At 37.3% G+C, this 22,702-nt stretch overlaps 1 protein-coding gene across 1 annotated transcript; it reads left to right on the plus strand.

The window, feature by feature from the left end:
• Positions 1-2,713: 2,713 nt before the first annotated feature.
• On the plus strand, positions 2,714-8,233 carry LOC146163780 (uncharacterized). Its single transcript, XM_083381162.1, has 3 exons — positions 2,714-4,180; positions 5,231-5,602; positions 6,643-8,233. Exons 1-3 carry the CDS (start codon positions 4,173-4,175, stop codon positions 7,472-7,474), a joined length of 1,212 nt encoding a protein of 403 aa, XP_083237288.1. The 5' UTR covers positions 2,714-4,172; the 3' UTR covers positions 7,475-8,233.
• The last annotated feature ends 14,469 nt before the right edge of the window (positions 8,234-22,702 follow it).

Below are 22,702 nucleotides of genomic sequence, written 5' to 3' on the forward strand. Positions count from 1 at the left end.
CCTGTGTACCTGCCATGTTGTCGTTGAGTTCGCTTATGTCTATATACTTTTTCACATTGTTGACTTGTTGGTTAAAACAACAGCTGTTATCGTTGTACCCTTGCTAATCACAAATATTGGTATTTAAATAAGCCTACTACCGGCACGGTACTCCCATGGCTTAAGACAGTGGTCTCCAACCCCTTTTTATAGGCGACCCCAATTTAAATAAAATAAAATCAGAATTTACATTGCGACCCCATTTTGGGAACCGTGGCTACATATGTGCACCAAAATGATTTATTTTAGAAATTAAATTATGAATTTGAATCAGGCACACGAACGAACCCAAAAAATTCAATTAAGTTCAACACTAAATTGCATTCAGTGCGATGGTTGCACTTGCATGGTATCAATCCACCGCGACTTCACCTTGCATGAGATAACCGTCATGCTTTACTTCTATGCGCTTTACGATGTTTCGTTTTTAATATGCACATTGCGTTGAATTTCGTTAAACACAACCATGTGCTTAAAATGGAAACAAGTAGGCTACCGTAGTTTACTCACAAAATTGAACAGTCGGGCTTTAATGGCATCTAATATACAAAAAATCGTGCCAAAACAGTAGAAACATGATGAGTTATGGCGACCCCGGAAAAACTTATGCGACCCTAACACATAAAATCGGCGTTACACATTGATGACCTAAAACCTTTTCAGACAGCGCATGTATGCAATGTATGGTAGATCCTTTTGGCGAAAAGAAAACAAACACAGGTTAGTTAAAGTAGGTTTGAAACATCCATTTTCGAAAAAAGCCGAACGTGACAGAGGTAGTTATTGGGTTAGCATCGTTTTGGTTTTAGAAGCAACAAGGCGTCCAATGTTTGATCAGCGCACACAAAGCTTTCGGTGGTTCCCGACCGCACATGAGAACCTATAGAATGCACAAATCGCGCGGCATACATCCATTTATCTCTACGAAAACCCGATTGTGTAAAATTCCGGCCTATCCCGGCAATGAATTCGAGGGTTCTCCCAAATATACACAGCAGCGCACAAGCGGAGCACTTGTTTTTGTCGTGGTAAAGTGAACCCTCGGCCGTGCGGGCATTTTTCTCGCTTGAGACGGAACAAAGCGGGCGTCCGGGACAAAACTCCCACAGGTTTTAGCTTTAGCGTCACTTGCGAGTCGCACTTAGCGAGAGAAAGTGAAGTCGGTACGGCGTAACCCTTTCGTGGTTAACTCACACGGAAAGTGCAGTGCTCTGTTGGATAATGATGTTGTCGAGACGAGATAGTGAAAATAACTTGTTTAGTTGTGGTCAAGGGCAGTTACTTTCTTTTTACCACGAGCATGTCATTTCGGACAGTGTAAAACAAGTTCCCGATGTATGTTTTCAGAAAGATTATTACCAACAAATATTAAAGCAAAACGTTAAAAAAAACCTTTAAAGGAAATTAAAGGTATGCACAACTGGAAAAATAGGTTCCTTTTGGCGTTAAAAGAGCTCTATAATTATTGAATAACTTAGTTGCGACCAAAAGCGGCAATGGAATGCTGAAAGGTTGTAATCGAAACTTACTGAGGCGTAGAATTGGACAAAAACGCTTCGGCAAAAGCACGTGAGTATCGTAACTTTCGCTTCCTTTTGGTATTTCATACATTTTATTTTATTATAATATATGACTACAAAACTGTGTGAAAAAAATGTTTTGGTAACAAAAATGTTAGGCATTGTAAGATGCTATATACCTATCGTCCTTGTACTTCTAAGGGATTCTTCGAGAAACGCAATACGCCCATAAACTCTCAAGAGACTTCATAGTTTTCTGCGGCTGTAATCAGCTTCTAGACTTGACATTCATAGGGTCCAACGAGGCTAGTGCTGATACTGCTGACAATGAAGTTGTGTGCAACGTTTAACAAAGACCAGGGTAAACGTTCGACCATTGTGTTCGCGTTGCGTCGGGTGTACATTGGAGGAGTTCAAGTCAATGGCCTTCTGGATAAACGGCGGCTTCTCTTGAAGGTTGTTGTTGCAACAACAAAAACGTTTGCATTTTGCCTGTTGAGTTTATACTCGAAACATTCTGCTTTCAAAATTTAGGAAAAATGCGGTTTTGTTTGATTTGTTTTTAATTTTTATTCTCCTCGAAGGTACTTTATTGCTCTAGGCCGCAACTTTTTTTTGCTCCGAAACATTGCTTTCGAACATTAATTATCCATGCCAACTGTGAGTCAATTTGTGTTTAGTAATTGAACTTTTAATATGAGAATGGCCTGTTATTTCTACTTCATTTGAAGGTTAATTTTAAATGAAGGATTGCTTTCTACTTTTTTTCCAACTTTTTTTCCAACTTTTTTTTTTCTACTTTTTTTTCACACACGGACACAGATAAAATACTGTAGAGAGTGAAATAGTTTTATGGTAACTATAAGCGCTAAGATTAGGCGCTTTGTATTGATCTTGATTGTGCGGTGATAATACGAGGTAAACTTAAATGGTGTGCACCGAGTCCGAGGTGATATGGGACAAAACTGCTTAAATGTTTACAATCGCTGCATGGCTTTTCAAAAGATAGGTGCTGTCTCGTTGATTCCGCTTGGTTACGTTATACCGTTTTTTTAATTGTTTCATTCAGTGACAAAAACTAAACTTAAAAAAGGCTTAAAGTTTTTAAAAGTTTATAAGCTTTCACCTTAAATATTGCAATTGCCGTACTATGGAATGTTATTGGTTGATGTGTTAATTTAACCACTTATTTTTTGAAAGCCCACTTTGTAAAATTCCGGTTACTCAGCGCAGCTACGTTCTGGCAAGGTCTCGCGGCACTGGTCGTGGAGCATTGCTCAAAGCAAACACTGGAGAAACTAAATTGTTTACGCAATGCGAGGTAAGTTTCAAACACTATACAGTAATGCATTTTAAATTGAAGATTGGCAATCAGTTAGTGTCAAAAAGGCAATTGATTTTCCGACCGCGCGAATGGCACAAGGGCACAAGAACGCTGCCAACCACCACGCTTCGAATTAGTATGACTTCCGCCCCAACTATTTATAGCCAATATAGCTACCGCAGTGGGTAAACAGGGTCGACACCGGCGAATGTGAGTTTGTTTGCTTGCATTGTCCAGCAAAACATACATGCAAGGAAGTTGTTTTCATTAGTAAAAGTGTCTCTGACAAGAACTTTGGATTAGTAAAAAATCGCTGACAAAAAAGACAAGCCTCGTTTAAATTCGAATTGAAATATAGCATGCCATATATGCCAAGTGGGTTGTCGTAAATAATTTTGTTGCAATGTGAATTTTTGAGCAATATAGTTTGTCTAAAAAATAAGAATTGTTTCCATATTGGAGATTTTAAGACCTATACAATGTTCTTAGCAGGCTGGCTGCAATACTGCGTTAAGCCTAAAATGTGTCTTTCCTCTTCTACAGTCCACGGCCTATCGAATAGATATGTTTCCAAAAAAAATGGCAATGTCAGTAGAATGTGTTAGTAGAAAAACAAAAATTAGCTACCAGTCACCAAAGTACATAAACAAGAACGCTTGATATTTTAATAATTATCCGAGCCTTTCTCAGAATAATTGCTGCTACCGAGGAATCTTTATTACTACGTTAGGTAAAAAAATGTTGCTGAACAAAGTGATAAAAAAGGTGACATCTACTGATAAAAAGGTGGCTTCCACAAACGCGAAAAGATAAGAATATACCAAGTACAGGTGCAGCAAATTTAATTTAATTTTAAGGGTGTGGAACTGTGAGTAAAAAGGTGGAATCAAAGAAAAAGAAAAAATCGTTGAAAAGCAGAACGATTACACTAATACAAAAGGCCAGAACTTTTTTTACCAAAAATGTGGCATAACAATGTTCTATACAATTCTGTCAGTCGTTGCGTTCTCTAAACACTTTTCTAACTGCCATTTATCCTTTTAGCTTAAGATCGTCGCCTGGCAAATTTACGGTCTTAGTTTCCTATTTAATTTTGCTACTTTTAAATTAAATACTGTTCGTTTTCACCTTGTAGGAAGCTGTAAACAAATAAAAGAATATTCATCCAATACGTTCTTAACTTTTTTTTTAACTGAATCATTTTCTAGTTTTCAGTTAACATTATATAGTGAATAAAAAATCTGAGTCGATGGACTGAGTTTTGATTGAAGCAACGCTATCTTTCAACAATGGACATGTAAGTGGTAATTCATTAGCCTATACTGCATATTTGTGTATTGTGGTCTGACGGCGTCATAAGTTCGACATTGATAAAGTGGGCGCTGTTCTATGGGTAGCATTTTTTAAAGATAATTTTATTTGCAGCCGTGCTGCTGTGTTTGTTTATTCCAGCTGAGCAATTGGTAATTTGAGATGTAAGCCGATAATACATGATTTACTTGTTTTAATCTCCAATTTAGGTTAAAAAACAACCAAATTTTACTAAATTATTTATTGAAAACACCTCAATGGCGTGAGTCTTAGTTCAGTTACGTGTCGAAAGGATTCAAGTCCAGGTATTTTGTCTGAAACATTTAATCAAGTCATTAACCTAATTGTTACAATACTGTATATTGGTCCCCCCAAAACACGCATGTTTCTATTTAACACAACCTCGATATTACAAAACCGGTTGTATTTCGCGTAGCTAAACATATTGCACAATTGTTGATATACGCTGCGACGGAACATGAAAGTTCCTGGTCAAGTGGGGTCTTACCGGCGGCAAAACTTTCCGCTAGTTACCGGAAAAGGCCATATGCGAAATTTCCCAAATCCCGACGCCGTACAATGGCTGTTTACCCACAGGCCGTTCGTCTGTATTCAAACCACGTCGTTCAGAATCGACCTTGTTTTGAAAAGCGGTTCTCGCTCGTCTTCAAATGTTTAAGCCATGAGGCATGAGTGTATGGGTTGGGGTCCAAAAGCGCCAAGCTCAACCGGTAAACAAGCGGCGCGCCTCTAAGGTGAAGGGGAGAATTTATCGGGCTGTCGACGCGCTCAACCCCTTTACTGCTAACGAAGCGTGGAGCAAGGGCTCTTCGTCGATATTTACATACTGCTATAGGCACAGCGCTCCTTATATGCAGCGTTTCGGCCGACACCGCTGGCTATAGATGACGAATACTATTTTAAATATAGTTCGTTTTGTTAAGTCGCGAGACCGCCACTGCCTGCGAATGCATTTCAATGCTATTCCATATAGATTACCAAATTCCATTTCCAGCCTTTGCATTTCACTTTTCAGACAAAACGAGATTTTGCTCACAAGTTCGTTCGAGGATTGGCTGGAAATCCGCGACATCTATGTCTACTCGTTCAGCCGCTACCCCTTGTACAAGTACATGGTGCCCGACGACACTAAGCGCGACGCCTTCCTGCGCGCCTACCTCGACGCCAACTATGACGTCACCGTGGGCAGCGGCCAGGGAATGGTCATCAAAATGAACGTGACGTCACCCGATAGCGGGGAGGTGAAAATAATCGGCGGCATCCTGTGCGTACCGCCGGCTAGCGACGGGTGCGGTTGGGCGATCGGAAGTGACGATCCCTACTGGAAAGCTTACGAGAAACACGGACTTGCCGATATTTCCAAGGAAGGACTGGAGAGAGTTAAACGGTGAATATAAAAGGACCCCTGCTTATTTTTATTTTACGTTTGGGCTTTATGTGTATGATTGTAATTTTTCTGCAAATGTGCTTACATCGACCGTAATCTACAATAAAAGCTATGTAAGTATAAGGATTAGATAAGTTACATCCTTGGTCATATACAATTTTTATAGTCCGATGTTTTAAAGGGCGTGCAATTTGTCATACCTAAAAGGAAGGACTAAAAAGAGTTAACGGTATAAAACCGAAAGAACAATTAACCAATTCTTCCAAGTTACCGACCGACCAAATTGCTTACTAACAACTTCGCAATTGTAGCTTGTTTTTGATGATGTATAAGGGGCAACTTTGATGATATTGTTACAACGTAAAAGAGCTTCTTATTTTAGTGTCTGTGGACCTGTAGCAAACCAGTCCTCATTCTGGTCAAGAATTCTAGGTAAACACCACGCTTATGCGATCATATCAGTAAATATTTCGAGATTTTAATCAGGGCATATATAAACACGTGCTTACAAAGTCAATAGCTAGGGATGTCCGACACTTCACATTTTAATCTGATACCAATACCCGATATTTCATACAAACAGTATCACGACCTGATCCGATACCAATGACGTCATTACTGCTCCAAAAAATACAATAGATTAAATTAAAACGTTTTTTAACTAACTCTTTCAAGACGATCAGTCAAAATATTTGCTTTTAGGTTATACCATTGTTTTTTAACCTACTATTTTTTGTTTTTGATGAATTTACTTCTGAAAGTAAAAAAATTCTGCATTCATGGCTTAAATTCGTATATTAATTTGGAATCGGATCGGCACCGATACCAACCTAATGTCAGACGAGCGCCGATACCAGTCGGCGTCGGGTATCGGCTCCAATTCGATATTATCGAACACCTTTAGCCACACCACATTACACGCAACAGCGTTTATTACTTTACTTTGTAGACATACAATAATCACGAGTTCAAGCAGCCAGTCGATTTCCAATATTAGCACAGAGATTTATATAGCCTTGTGGTGTGTTGCACTTTCAAAGGTACGAAGCGTGGGAAAATACCAGGATAGCGAGCAGCTTGTTCGCCTGTCGCATCCCGATGTGGAACGGACTGTTTTGCGCGATGCGTCTCGACTTCGCTTCCAAGGGCCTGGGCACCACGGTCTACCAGGACGCCCTGCACCTCATCACAGAGCACATCGAGTTCGTAAGAAAACAGGCGATCAAAGAGTCCCTTTCCAATCAGAAATCCAACGACGCGGCAAAGCGACAGAATCCAGCAACGGCCCAGTCGGTTGTTTCGACACGCGCAGATGGAAAACACTCCGATAACGATGTTGCTTTTTTGTGCTCCAACTCGGCAGGCAGCCACGTCGAGCGAGCCCGATCGGATCGAAATGGCGATTTGCGTCGCAACTCGGCGCCGGAAAGCGGACACTTCGAGAGCCTGTGCCAGAGCCTGTTCAAGAGCTGCTCCTGGAAAGACATGAACCCTGTGGCGGGCGGGGGCGGCAATTGTCGCGTGACGCCCACCCCTGGCCCAAACAAACCGAAAAACGGGGTAACAAACTGCCAAAACGACCCCAGCCCTTTTGAAACAACAAACAACCGCGCGGGTGCGGCGCCCCTTGTCATTGCGATCACGCACAGCGATCGCTCGTCTCGTTTCCACGCCTCAAACGGCTTCCACCCGATCGGCAAAGTGCCGTACCGCGACCCAGTCGACGGAGTGGTGCACTTTAACACGCACGTGCTTGTGCTGGATCCGCTTCGTTCTGGCAGGTCGGCCTGCTTGGACCGGGTACTGGCCCAGGCACCCGACTACGTGCAGGATTTGGTGGTCGACGCCGAACCGCCAAAGTTAAGCATTTGATCGTCGTCGACCTCAGGCTACAGCTGTACGCATGAACACATCGTTGTGACGTCACTGTGTTGTAATGTAATGCTGACCACACTGATTTTAACTCAATATTTTTTTTCTTTTTGTGTAGTTAACTTTCATCTGCAGTAAAGGCACCGACATGTAATGCTGTAGAATGGAGCAATGAATAATGCATAATTGACGAGTTGACGAGATATAATAATCTTTTTCAGTGACAACGATGTGCAAAATATTTTGTATTCTTTTGTAATATTTGCTTAGCTGTAGATTTTCTTGCTTGACAATTGACACTCATTTGCAAATATTTGACGTCTGACGACCATTGAATGACATGCGACGGTGTATATTGTTATGTAAGCCTACCTAGTCTAATCAGCGTTTTTCGCTTTAATATCTTAATAAATTACCTTGAGAAATTTCTTTATTAATTAAAAAAATATTACTATTCTTTAGACATAAAGGCAAATTTTTCTTCCATGTTTAGTGATGTAAATACATGAGCGTAAAACACAAAACAATTTTGCATTGTTTATATATAGTATACCATTTACTCTATTTTTGTAATTCGTTGTAAGCACTGCCTTGTTAATACATGTAATGTACTTCAGTGACGTTTTTATTGTTTTCGTACTCTCAAATAATAAATAGCTCATGAAAATATGTTTTTCAGTGTTATTTTAGAACAAGATTGCCAAGAGTCTTAATTTTTTTTAACAGTGATTGATTTACATATAAAAAAACGGAGGTCGATTGGTTTGGGATTTAATTTTGAGAAGGTATTTTGTCTGAGAGATGCAAACAATGTCTGTATGGTTTGTAGCTCAGTACAGGATGTGCAGGGAAACCATCTTAAGTATAGGAAAATTTCCCAAACTACCACGAAAGGAATCAAGTACGTTTCTAAAGCGAACCGATAATAGCAGATATCTATAATGATTGCATATAAACTGACCTAATTATCACTTAAAAACGAGAGTGTAAAAATTAATTCAGTATTTAACAACTGTAATATTTTCGGGTAATCAGTATTTCTTCACGATTTAAACAAAAAGTCCAAATTTTTGTCCGATTATTTGTTTTTTTTCCATTGGTCTAAATCAGACTAACCTTGTGAAATAACCTAAATATTTTTTTGTTTTTTTGGCGGACCTTTGGGAAAACGCAAATGACTCGGCGTCATCTTTTCACACCCGGCCACATAGAAAAGGCGCGTCCGGCGTGCCAATCTTCGTTAAAACAGGATTTGTTGCCGAAATAGCGCCGGAGCATTCCTGTCACCTCAGCGAGGCCAACCGGCCACAAAGGGATAAACCCTAATTGGTAAACAGCGGCGCTAAACTCTCGCTAAGCGCCCGGGGCCCGAGTGGCGAAATCCCCTTTCTTCGCGCTCCGCCCTGCTCTTCAATAAACTAACGTTTCACAACACGCGCGCGCGGCAAGAAAGCGAGGAAACTCGATAGCAGGGACACGGCAGTCCTAAAGCTTGTACAAAGACCCGATTAAACTGCGTCTTCCCTGCAAAAACGTTCCGGGATAAGCTGTTTGGGTGGTCGCTTATATTTATTGTGACACGCACGGGTCAAATCAGTTAGATTTAAAGACAAAACCAAGGTAAATGCCGCCACAGGTGCTCATTCAATGGCAAATCAGATATAACCTCCAGCACCACCTACCCATAAAGCATCCGTTTTTTAACTGTGTTTCTTTAATTGACTATCTAATTTAGCATTCATTCAAAACACATATAAATCCCGAAAAAAAAATTTATATTGAAAATAAAATATATGCCCCCTTTTTTAGGGGTGGTTACAAAAAAGATAATTCTTGTGCCCAAACTCAATCTAAAAACTGACCGAGGATAATATTTAAAGTAGGATACTATTTCAGCAGTTTTCCCATGTCGTTATAGTCTATTGATTTTTTTTAAAAACTGCTGACAAAAACTGTGACTTAGCAGTTTCCCTTATTTTGGCATGCTTGACAACTAACTTTCCGCGCTTGGTCGATTTTTCGGTTCTAGAAAGGCCGCAAAGGACATGGTAAACCGCTACAAAACGAATTTGCTTTCCTCAATAGTCAAATGTCGCTGTTCTAAAATTTAATCAACCGAAATTCGGCCAATTTTTAGTCGAATGAATAACGTTTTTTTTAGCTAACATAGGGATAATTATGGTATATTTCCCATAAGCTAAGGGTTGGGTCCAAAACTTTTAATTATATATGAGATTCCCAAGTTAAGCCTTTATGTGTATCTTATTTCCTATTTGACAGATTTTAATTTTGCAACATATATTTTGCTTTTCAGTGTTCAAATCTAACCCAACAGAGATTTTAACTCTCATGGGTAAAAGTAGTGGACGACACAATGCTAAAAATGAACTGGTTTAACATAAAACAACTTTTAACTTTAGCGTTGCGGCATTTAAACTAGCAACAACCACAAGTGTATTCTTGGCATGGTAATATTATGTATCGAACGCTCAGCAAGTCAAGAGGTAACATAACCATTAGTATCCCCTCCGGCTTCAAAACAAATCTCTTTTGAGTAATAAGAACCTGCAGTCAAGATAGCGACTGCATTGCAAAAGCAATGGTGGTATAGTTTTCACAAATTTCCGATACTGGACTTGTAACTCCGATACCCGATATTTTAAACAGAAAGTACCCTGATCCAGTCCAATACAAAATCACGTCGTTACTATGCAGGCTACAAAATAAAAAAATCCAAATCCGTTTTTTAGATGATTAGGTCAATATTTGCTTTGGCTTCAAGAGTTTACCTCCAGTCGTTAACCTTCTGGTTTTGTTTCAATTCAGTTTAGAATCACTGCAGTAAAACCCACATTACTATTGAAATGCACAAATTATTTCTGTGACACCGATTAGCCTACCACTTGGCCTAGTCGAGTCGTCAACGGTTGCTTTTAAGTTTATGCTCTAGTACTGTATTTTTTCATGCTTTAAAGTTTTTTTTATAACTTGGAATATATAACACCGTATCAGAAAACAGTGTCTTCCTATAAACAATATGCCCCAGATTTCTCATTCTAATGTACCACTTTCTGCTGATGCAGCAAAAAATATCCATAAATTTCACGTTAAATTTTTATGAGATCAGTTAGTTAATGAAGTGTACATGGAATATTTTCGCACATTAAGTTATACGTTAAAAAGTTTACATCGGATGTGTTAAACTTGTGTAGCTTGTTTACATCGCTTTTATAGTAATGTTTAAATGTATTTTTTTTACGCTCTTAAAGGTGTTTGATTTTCACCCGATAAAACAAATATCGATTTTAATAACTAAAACTAAAGAGTTGAACTACAAAAATGAAAGATTGATACAAAATGACTAACAGTACTTTTTTATTTTGCAAAATGTATCCGTCAATTGTCTTGGTTAAAAAAATATATTAGCTTATAAACTATTTTTAACATATAACCGCTTGATGTCGATAAAGTACAATAATTTAATAAATACCTAATCGCGAAAGATAAAATCACTGATCATTCAAAACATGATTTATGTTTGTACCTAGACTCGAAAATGTATCAATGAGCCAGTTGTATAATAGACAAACAAAAGGCCGATAAACATAAAACATTTAAGCACGGAGTTATTGCTTGTTGTACAAAATATAGTTGCGTATTTTCAATGATTTGTGACAAATACAAATATTTAACTGTGAACTTAAAACCACGTTGTTAGCTGTGATTATATCAATCCGTACCTGGAAACCATTAAGATTATAAAGGCTGCAATCCCATTAGGCATTGCCTGTGCTTCCAGTATTACCTAGATAAAATTACAGGCTAAGTTTTAGGTTTCCAGCCTTTTTGCTTGAACAAATTTATTTATTGAGCTTATAGTTTGTTGTTCATTCTTTTAAAAAGTTGTGTAGCTTGTTTAGAATAAATTTGTATATAAATGCCTATATTGAAACCCAAGGGGGAGTAAAACAAAACTAGAGAAACTCAAGAAAGTTTTACAATCAGGTGTTATTGTAACTATAACATTGACATATATGAAAAATGCCTACTAATTGAAAAAAAGTCTACTAATTGACAATAAAATGTCTACCTATTTAAACATGTAAAAGATTAGAAAAACAAAAATATTATAAAGATATAAAACACAATCAAGCTGTTAACAACAACAATCGAACTGTCACAAAACCTGAGCCAAATGTCGGTCACATATTGAAATCACTGATCTCTATGAAATTTTCATTAATTTTAAACCATTATAGTTGCGGTTCCATGCTCCATAGATATCAGTGGTTGAAATATCTTTATAAGCTGATGTGACCTCTAGCGACACCAATCGGTCAACAATCATAATGTAATTTTGTATTTTCGATTTTTTTCTTCTGATAGGCAATTCACTCTTTCCATAGGGAAAATCTTGTTCCCTTCTTTTATTTTTTTCGACAGGGGGGGGGGGGTTAAATTTCGTTTGCGATTCCCAATATAGGCTCATTTACAGATCACTAAAATACAACAGTATTTTTCTCAGTGAGATTATAATGGGTATAATAAATATGCTGTGGCTACCAGGCATAGTATATTTTAAATAGGTATATTCAAAATAAACAAACGTTTTGGGTAGTCGCTCTCTCTTGCAACAACAGAGCCCTCATCAAAATTGATACCGTGTTGACGATTGCAGGCGTGCTGCGCCAAGGCTGACTTCTCAGCGTCGTTGTTGTTCACGTCGCGAATATGTTTTATCTGCAATTACGAAAACTGTCCATTATGTTTTTATAAGCCTATGGATTTGTGTATTTTTATTCATTAATGCATTAGGCAAACCACAAAATAATCCATTCTTTAAAATGTATCATGTTACTCTAAAAACCCGTACTACGGTATGTAGTGGTTACGGTATGTTATGGATTCTACTCTAAAAGCTAACATTGTATAACGTTGTGGCCCTAGTATGATTTAGCTCGTTTTAATGGAATCGTTCTGCAATTCTATAAGATTTACAAAAGTAAACTTTGTATCTCATGCAGCTCTTTGTAAAAAACTTGTCTATTTTGGTTTAAATGTTTAAAAAACGATTCTCAATTGAAAAATTATTTTTTCAAATTTAATGTCACAATAATATGTCAATTGCAGTCTTAGGATTTTAGGAAAATCATTTTTAAAACAAAAATACAATTTGTAAGTGTCTTTTATTCATTATGTCACGGTTGGGCGCACAAACGTTTGACGTCTTTTTCGCAGCTGCAGTCTGGGGGAGTTTATACTGCTTTGCAGTGAAATGATCTTTGGTTGGCTGCATTATATTGAAACTGATGCCTGACCGCCCTAAACAGACACCGCGTAACGCAATATAATTTATGTTTATTGTCGCGTACAAACTGCAGTGATGTGGTTTTTGTGACCTCCAATGCACCTCATGGGAACAAAAATACCTAATGAATAGCGAAACATATTAATCAAACCGAATTACCCTATAGGATTAATCAGAACCGGAACCTTTTACGCGCTTGCAATTACCCAACAACCCAACAACGTTTATTTATTGCTTCACTACCACAAAAATATAATTATTTGCAAGGATTAGGAAGAATTACAATTTTGAATTTTAACTGGAAAAATTAATTACACAAAAACTGTAAAACTTTTCGCTTGCAATGGTAGAATATAATGAGCAATTATAAAACAAAATCAGTTTTTTTGGTGGTTTTGGAAATTTCGTTTCCTGTTTTAAAAGATCTAAACGAGTTTGCCGCAATCTATTAAGTGGAACTTGCACTAAATGTTTTATTAATGCACAGGGCAAAATATTTTCACTTTTAGCCAAAACACACACTTCAAAGAAACATTACAATCTCCATTACCAGGATTTATCATTTAAAACGCAAAGACTGGCATAAGTTATGTTAAAAGTCGAATATTGGGCAAGATCCATTATAAGTGTGGTACAACTTTAATATTTGGTACAGCTGTTCGGACTATAATTTCGATAGCCATAATAGGTTGAAAGGAAAATGTTGTGGAGGTTGTTTCGCGCTAATAAATGACAAAGGGGCACCTTGATTGCAGCGAAACAGATTACGTAAAAGCGTTGTATTTTACTTTAAAACGCCAGAAGCCAGTATGCCAAACAAATATAGACAAAACCTAAAAGTCTCCCTGGCCATCGGATGTCATATGCATTTATGGAAACTGTTTAATATGTTACCATAAGCATTTATATTTCGCAGTATAACCAGTTTATCGAAATGTATAACGTCATCCTGAAATTGTGTGCGCATTCTAAGTTTTATCTTAATAAACAAATACGGAATATGGTAAAAAACAGTCTAATGAATTCTAGACAAAAATCTCACAGTTTTAAGAAGGAAATGCAATTTTTTTATTGTCTATATTGGTAAAAGCAGTCATCTATTTATGCAACGAAGATGATATAATGATTTTATTATATTCACAAGTAAACAAAACAAAATCTGTTGGGGAATACTATTTCCTAGGGATGACATATTTTTTACATAATCTCTGCTAAACAACATGATGGTTTAAGGGGCATAAAAAGGCCGGAAACGTCATAACGTTTTAAACTTTAAGAAACTTGCTGTTGTCACGCGAAACGGACCGCAAACAAGCGGTTAAGTTAAGTGTTTTTGCGCAAAGTGCGAAAATGTTTTTTTTAATTGTTTTTACCATGTTCATCATTCTTATTTAAAAACGGATTTTGTTAATTGTGCCTCAAAAGTTTTGAGGGTCTATAATCTGGTACTCATAAAGTTAACCTTTAAAAATTGACATATTCGGCTTTCATCTTTAAAATTTATGTTTATTATGTAATTTTGGTTTATAGGTTTAAAATTATGAGCGAGTCCTATTTTTTCGCAATAAAATAGTGCAACGTTAAGTTATTTGAATCTCTCTACGCCTACCTAGCGACAGTAATATCTAGCAATATATCTCCCTTTTGTAGTGTTCGCCAATATGCTATTTATGTAAATCAAACCGCTAGTAAACTATAAAAATGATACTACAAATCACTTGTTTGTTTTTCAGGCCTAAACAACCCAACAATCGGGTGCTTTTGTGGGAAATATACAAAAAGTTAATTTGAGTTTAGATAAAAAAAGATGATGAAGAAGGTTGTAGATTTTTGTGATTTTGGCCCAAGGGTTGGGGTAGCATTTTTTGAAGGGCATTTGAAAAAAAGAATTCAAGAATATTGTTTTATTAATGAAATATTTACTCCCGGGTGGAGAATGTTAGTTTTGTTTGTAGTTTATGTTTGGTTTGGGGGAATCAAAAATATTTTTTTAATGGATTGCAGGTTTTTTATTAATAGGGGGGAAATAAGTTTTATTTGGTTTTGGGGGAGGGGGTAAAAACGATAGGCATTTATGTTTTGTAAAAATATTTGCATCTACGTCAGAAGTGAAGGCAGGAAATTTTCGGCCCATATTTTTTTTTGCTTGCAGAAACAAGACAAGAGAAAGTACAACCTAATGTAAAGCGTAAAACGAATAAACCAAAGTATAATACGTAATACTACAAAAAATAACCTGGTAGAACTCTATTTATAATGTTAATGACCCAATTATTGAATACCCCATGAAAATAAGGCCCTTAAAAATACCCCATGACAAAATATACAACAACCGCAACCCCGTCTAGTTTTTATCTCCTTTTTTCTTTGTGTCATTTTATTTCGCTTCCTGTGGGCTATGTGTGTCAGTCCCCGACGAAGGCTTGCCGTATAGTAAGCCGAAACGTTGGTTGAAGAAATATATGCCAGAAGAACCTATTTTATAATGGGTATATGGGGCAACAAAATGCATCCACAAGGTCGGCCAAGTTTACATCTGTTTGTAGTGGTATGTACGGCAATAGACGCATGACGCCTTTGGGCTAAAACGATTTTATCAAAATGGGCTAAGACATACTTAATACATAACTGCATTTTGCATTTCCGCATTTACGTAGATAAAATATGCAAGGGGGCCACATGCCACGCCCTTGGTCCGCCCTGTTAGCAGCAATATGAACATGGCTAAAATTTTGAGCAAGATTTGTTAGCAGGTTTAAAAAGGCGATTCTTTGCGATAAGTAATCTTAATGGCTACTTTGAAAATGTGGGCTGGATACCAAATTAATCACATTGTGAAACGAATTAATTCAAATCTGCCACACCTGGGCCACCAGCCTGACCAGATTGAAGAAATGACCTATATACTTTAATCCGCCCTCGCTGGCGTTTAATGCAACCGAAAAACATTTTTCCTGCAGCGAAGGTCGTACCTCCAAAATAAACAGGCGAGTTAATCACCGGCACTTCACATCGCTAACGTCCTTGTGTGGGACTAAACGACATACCAACGCGAATGCGGTTTAACGGCAAGAGCCAAAAAGCTTAACCGGCTTGGTCCGCGTGCTTTTACAAGCTATGCCGCGATGACTCACGAGTCAGTTTGCTTTGAACAAACGTCGGATTCTGCACGACTGCTGGGCGGCAAAAACGCCAGCGCCAGCAAATCGCGCAGCGATGATTCAAGGACCTGTTTGCTTTGGGTGAAATTGCCTTTTCCTGCGAGGGTGTAGTTAGGAAAAACACGCCGCCAACGCAATTTTTCGGTTTTAATTCTTCCGGTTTGGAATGAACAGTGCAAAAAAGTTGCGCAATTTACAGAGTATAGTTTGTGGGAGCGTTGTCTGAACCCAAAAAAAAAAACCTAGTCAAAGTATCAAAAAACTCCTTTTCGAAATACACAACAAACATTCGAAAGAACACAACCCGTTCAGACCTTGAATTCGGGTCTAGACATGGGGCAAAGTCACCTCTGTGTGTTCGCTAAACCACAAATTGAACGCCGCGGTCTTGGTTTTATCGCCTAACTCATGAGGCACCTCACGTCCAAGGGAAAAAATGAAATATCCGGAAGCGACGAGCAAAGCCTAATAGCCAACCGCACCAACAGTATTAAGTCTATCAATACAAATTCGGTTACTCCCAAATAAATATAATGACTTACCCTGTAATAAAATATTACTATACTACGGATGAAAATGGGTTTTGCATTTGACTATAGTGTTTTTCTAAAGTACAAGTATTATGCCGATACAGGGCTTTAGGGAAGTAATTCAAATCGTAGTAGCCTTGAATAGCGTGCCCACAAATCCGAAACCGCGCTTAGCCACGAAGAAGAGCGCGACACACCAACAATATAACAAAGACTCTGAGCGGCGTGTTAGAAAAGAATTCCACCCCATTCATCGATTCCCAGGAACTTTGGCGGAAATCTTTTGTTAAGTTGAAAATAGCCTCCCATTCACCGACTTGAACCGGGTCCTTGGAATGAATGCGCATCGGCAATATGCTGGTCTTGATGCCTATATCCTGATCTTGATGCCTATATAAAGCAGACAACGGCATGATTGGATGTGGTTTGCAAAACTACAAACTGATGAACAAAAACAACAAACATGGAAAGGCGTCAATTGAAGTAACTCACAGCTACACAAAAGTGACCACGGCGAGACTTGCAGCCTTGATAAAAGAGAGTTCCTGGAACTTCGTGCTCGAACGCCCACAACTTAACGCCGTGATTCACCGGTTTTGATTGACGGCAACAATTCTGTCGTGAGTTCGTCGAATTATCACCCACGTATGAAATATTGCTCTATATAAACCGATTTCAAAAACAAGTTCGTTAAATTATTGGTCGCATTTCGAACCTAAAAGAAATCTTGCAATTAAAATCGCGCAGCAGAAAATAGTGAAAGTTATATTTTACGCAAAATGTTTTTTACTTTTAGTGTAATCTTATGGGAAAAGTAAGTTTTATTTTAAAGTAGCGTTTAAAAAAGCTTATTGACTAATTTAATTGATATCAAATGTAATATTTTACGTTTTTGTCATACGACCGGGTTTATATTCCAAAACGTAAAAGGACGCCATTTTTCTACGTGTTAGGAACTTGCTTTTATGAATGGATAATTAGTTTTTGGGTTAAGCTGCTACAGAATATTCCAACAACAGAAACTTTTTTTTGGTTTTTGGTATTTTAACATTAATTTCGGTAAAAGTTAAAGTTGAGACAAAACACTGTGCTAAGAATAAAATGGCGAAAAGTGTCTTTAAATTAAACAAATGGCTGTATTGAAGTTATCTGAATATTATAAAAGTGTCGTGTATTGTGTGTTGTAAAAGGCAAGAAACAAATTACTTAAAGTGATTGACACTAAAGGTTTCTCAATAAATTTAGACTAATAACTTAATCAAGCATAGAACAGTTGTTTTCACATCAGTGCTCTGGAAAAGCTATATTGTAACGAGGCGATATTATGATTTCTATTTTAATTGGTATTTTAATCTTACCGACAAAGAAAAAAGTATGTTTCCGTTGTTTTTGATATACTGAATGATCCGATGCAAAGGATTACATAACGTTTTCAACCGCACAATACGTTCGCCATTTTGTGATTAAGTGAAACTTTGCGACAGGTACTACGGTCGATCGAAATTTGCCGACACCAGTTATGACGTATGTATAATTATCCTGTTAAGCCTATTGCATAACTTGTTAAGACTATTGTAAAACATGTTAAGCCTATTGTTTACCATGTTAAGATTATTGTATAACATCTCAAGCATGTTGTCTTTATGCCATATTATAATAGATGTGTTAGATGTGTTAAACTTTCTGTTTTCATAAAGTAAAGGGTTAGCGCTTCAAGCGAATGCCAAACCAAAGCACGTGCAACTTTGGATTTACAGCAGAAGCAGACACAAATCTTTGGATTAAACCTGGAATAGCTCTTAGACTTCGTCGGAAACAATAAACAGTTAAGTAATTATATTAAACTAACAAAACCTTGTTGTTTAAAAAGTTGTGTTCGCAGGATATTTGCACGTGGTGTACTAGAATGCTAATTGCACGCAAATGACATATTACGGTTAAGCGAAAGTCAAACAGAAAACCGGACAACATCTTTATCATGTCACGAAGTTGCGCTAAGTTATTTTCAAAACAAAAATTATTTATGGAGTGTTTTCTAAACTTGAGACGCCTGAAATGTTTTTTCGTCACACTGAAATTGGTTTTAGTCATTATTCTTTTAGAAAATCCTTCCTAAGAAATATTATTTAAAAGTTTTGCATTGGTGCACAAAAAAAAACTTTCGTTCTGGCTTTATTTATTTTTTATTAGGGCGCTTCGAAGAAACTGAACTATAAATTAGCAGTCGATGCTTTTATTTTGGGCAGCTTTTGTTACTAGGACTCTTTCGTTGGACGCATTAAAGAAACCGCAAATCCAAACTTTTGGGCCCTGTACAAATTACTAAAATACAATAATTTACAAGCTAAACGCAAATTATGGTAACTCCAATGTTTGAGGTAACTAGAACATTTGAGTGGCTTTGTTTCCATGGTTTTCCATATGATTTCCTTCATTTTGCCACTTATTTGTTCAACAAATTCATTTTTTACACACATTTATTTTCTTAAATTTGTCCCAAGGTTAACGAAACTAGCGCAGAGCAACACGAATAAAAATGAATAAGATAGCAGATTAAAATTTGAACTTTACACAAATAAAAAGCAACAAATAATTTCTATTAATCCAAGGTGTATTACTGTAGTATATTTTTTTGTTATATACGTTCTGTCATATTTTTACATTGATGTTTAAAGAGAAAACACTAGTTCTAATTTGATGTCACCAACCTTTAATTTGTAACTATTTTTAATCCTTGGAGCAGAATTTACCTTACTTCAACTCTTCCTTGGCGTTATAAATATAACACATTCAGGGTTTCATGGTGGACAGTTGTCCTAAATATATAGTTCGACCATACCTGGGTGACAATTCAAAAACGTCTTTCGGGCCACTTGATTACACCGGCAAATGATAATAGAAATGGAAACGGAGGTGCTAGGACAGATATGTTTAAGACATTTGAGCTACATTGAAAAGGCTTTTTTCATGCTAAGTGCATTAAGATTTCCTTCGTTGATTGACGGTGATTTGTTAAAAAAATATGTATCTCAATTTTGTACCCTTCCATTAGCTTTAATCACATCCCTTAAATTTAAAATCCACCTTTCCTATTAAACAAAAAAAATAACAAAACTATTATAATTGCAAATAAAAAAGAGCACTGTAAGTAATTTTAAAACAAAGAGTAATTCATTTTTATCTAGTCCTAATGCAAAGTGTGAAATGATTCCTTTGTTATAAATTCCAGCATGTTTTTTAATGATATTTGAAGACTATACAAGAAATCTAGGTACAGTCCAGGTCAGTGTGGTCCAACTGCAGGCCCGCGGGCCAAAGTTGGACCGCGAGCTCCGCTTTTTTGGCCCGCGAACTGATAGTCAGCTTTGCTTCAATCTAGCAATATCACTTCAATTTTTGTTATTGTAATTAACAAAAAAACTTCGTAAATAGCCCTTTGTGATTTCATAACTCTTAACCTGGTAATCTTTTGAAACAAGATAACGTACTGTATCAATGTGTCGAGCACGAGCAATTTTTTGTGTGGCCAATGCCAAAAGCCTCCTGAATTTACAGTTTACCGCCAATTCAAACAATTAAACTAAAAAAAATTTCGCGCTTCGCGCGACCAACACCACGCTTTACTATTTTCAAATGGTCTAAGTGATATTTAATTGAAAATTCCGAATTGCTTTTTGTAGGGGAGCAAAAGGCATTGGAAAATTACCAAAGAAGGTGCCACTGAAAAAAGTTTTAAAACCACTGCCATAGGCTATGTATAATTTGCCAGCAATAAGCCTAAGAATCGCTATTTAAAAACATTGGCCCGCAAGATAAACCAAAAATTGTTTTTGGCCCGCGATGAAAAAAAAGTTGGACCACGCTGGTCCAGGTTATAAACTTGGTAATTTGTTTATCATGAACAGTCGTTGAGCTTACGTCAAAATGGCTTGTACTTTGAAGTAGATGTGTGCTGTTCAAGGAAAGTTGTACAACGACTGAATGTTTAAGGACTAAGCAAAGCTGTTGTTCAACAGGCTTTTCTTTACTTAGTTTCAACTCTTTCTTATCGTTATAAATACAACATATTCAGGGGTTGGCGGTGGACAGTTTTCCTAAAAATATGGTCGAACTCTACCTGGATGGCAATTCGTCACCGCGTTTTGAGCAACTCGATTGCACCGGCAAATACAAAGGGCAGCAACAAATATGCTGCTATTTTTAAGCTTCCTCGGCCTAACACGCCTTATGAGGTCGCGTGATTTGGGTGCGTGTAAGACTATGCGTATATGGGAACGTGACGAGTCCTAATCGAAAGGGTCCATATATCCTAAATATATGTCGGCCTGTACATTAAGCGCTGAAGGCTAACGCCATTTGACCCAATTTTATTTCGGTGTAGCCTGCGTGATATCGCGTGCTGACAAAAAATAGCCGGTGGACTAAAAGCGTGTAGATTATATATAAATATATCAATTAACCGAATGCTGCAGCGTTCCGACAAAACTTCGGTTACTTTAGACTGCTAGAAAAAATGTTGTTTGCTCGTCTATCCTTTAGGATCAAGATTCCCAAATTGTAAAACATGCTTTTGCAGTGCAATGACCGAAGTGCAAAAACTGATGTGCGTTTGTTAAGTAGACTAGAGGATAATCACTATGATTAGATGAGCATCCAGTTCTAAACGGCCTGTGAATATTCTATTAAAAGTTTTATTTGAAATCTAAAACCTAATTCAAATTAGGGGCTCGCAGATTTCGCAAATCTTACCACAAGATTTATTTAGCACCACCGAAATATTAAATTAGGTATTATATTTATCCTTAACACTATACTCTTAACATATCGCAACATTTACTAAGTGAAATTATATGAAAACCAACGCGAAAGATACGTTATATGTTCATTGCATAAGGGCTATTTTTAATAAATCGTTTAAGGGTTACACGTTAACGGTAATAAGTTAAGTGAATCTCAGACAACTTTTGATAGTGTTCGTCGTTCAGGAAAGACTGTTTTCCTCAAAATTAATCCCATGGTGACCCCTTTTGCATCATTTAAAGTTAAAACAATGGAGAGCTCTATCAAACAAGGTCAATGAGATTAAAATAAATATATAACCTATTCATTGTACACAAGACATCAAATCATTTTTCTTATCAATAACAGGAATGTGCACCAATTAATACAGCTTAGGATTAATTAATTTTAAAGGTTTTCTTTTTTTGTTGTTTTTGATCGTAACTCTATGATATAAAGTCATTTTGCATTATCGCAATAGTGCAAAGGTATTCCGCATATAAAACATATCACAAAAAAAATGAATGTTAACTAATAGGACGGCACATTTAGAAAAATCTGCAATTTTATAATGACAACCACTGCTGTAAAATAAACAAGAAGATTGGCAAAATCATCGAAAATTAAAGATTTACTGAGAGGTAACCAGGCTTCTATGCTAAAAACACATTTGAGCACAGAGCTCACTTGTTTGATGCACAAAGCCATGTTAACAGTGGTTGTTGTCGCTGCCCATCGTGGGGTGTGGCGAGGAAGTCTGTCTCTGGCACTTTCTCTGAGGAGGCGGGTCTCTATTGAAATGAGTTTTGTTGACCTCGATTGCCCTACTTTGATGTATTGTACCTCTTTACCGACAATAACAAACATTCAGAGAAGCGGCTTTGGAGCCGCATCAAAAAGTGGGCGGACCCATTCTACCTTCCCATTCACCTTCTGTGGGTAACATTTGTTAGTTTGTTGAAGCTGGAGTAAAGGCATCGACTTTGCCCTTGCCTTTGTTGAGTAGGCTACCACTAGAAGTGGACCATGATAGGCGCTTTTTAGCATTGGTGGCTTCAAAGCTCTCTTAGGTGGTCTGTGTACATTTTACTCAGCTTTGTTCAGGGCAAATAAAAACGGTTGACGGGGTTGCGGTCGTTGTATAGTTTTCAGCGGAAGTTTTCATAGGTAATTGTGTCATGGTATCAGTGGGTTTATTATCAAGGGATAATATGCAGAATGGGTTCACAAATCGGGAAATATATTGAAAAAGTATATTTTATACTTGGATTTTTTTAGGCTACGTAAACCTACATAAGATAAAAACTGAAGAGTACCAAACACAATCCCGATTTTGCCTTAAATTCGGCATATAGGAAGAGGTACTTTTCCAGAGGGGGAATTTAAGTAATATTTTGGTAATTTTATGTTGTTTTTTTTGTTTTCCCGGTACAAAACCACCGACCACATC

The sequence above is a fragment of the Ascidiella aspersa genome, chromosome 2 (assembly GCF_963924565.1).
Source record: "Ascidiella aspersa chromosome 2, kaAscAspe10.2, whole genome shotgun sequence".
Taxonomy (NCBI): domain Eukaryota; kingdom Metazoa; phylum Chordata; class Ascidiacea; order Phlebobranchia; family Ascidiidae; genus Ascidiella; species Ascidiella aspersa.

Excerpts from the sequence above, each read along its gene's own strand:
- LOC146163780 (XM_083381162.1), top strand. Across the intron at positions 5,603-6,642 it reads GGACTGGAGAGAGTTAAACG|GTACGAAGCGTGGGAAAATA; the intron begins GTGAATATAAAA and ends GCACTTTCAAAG.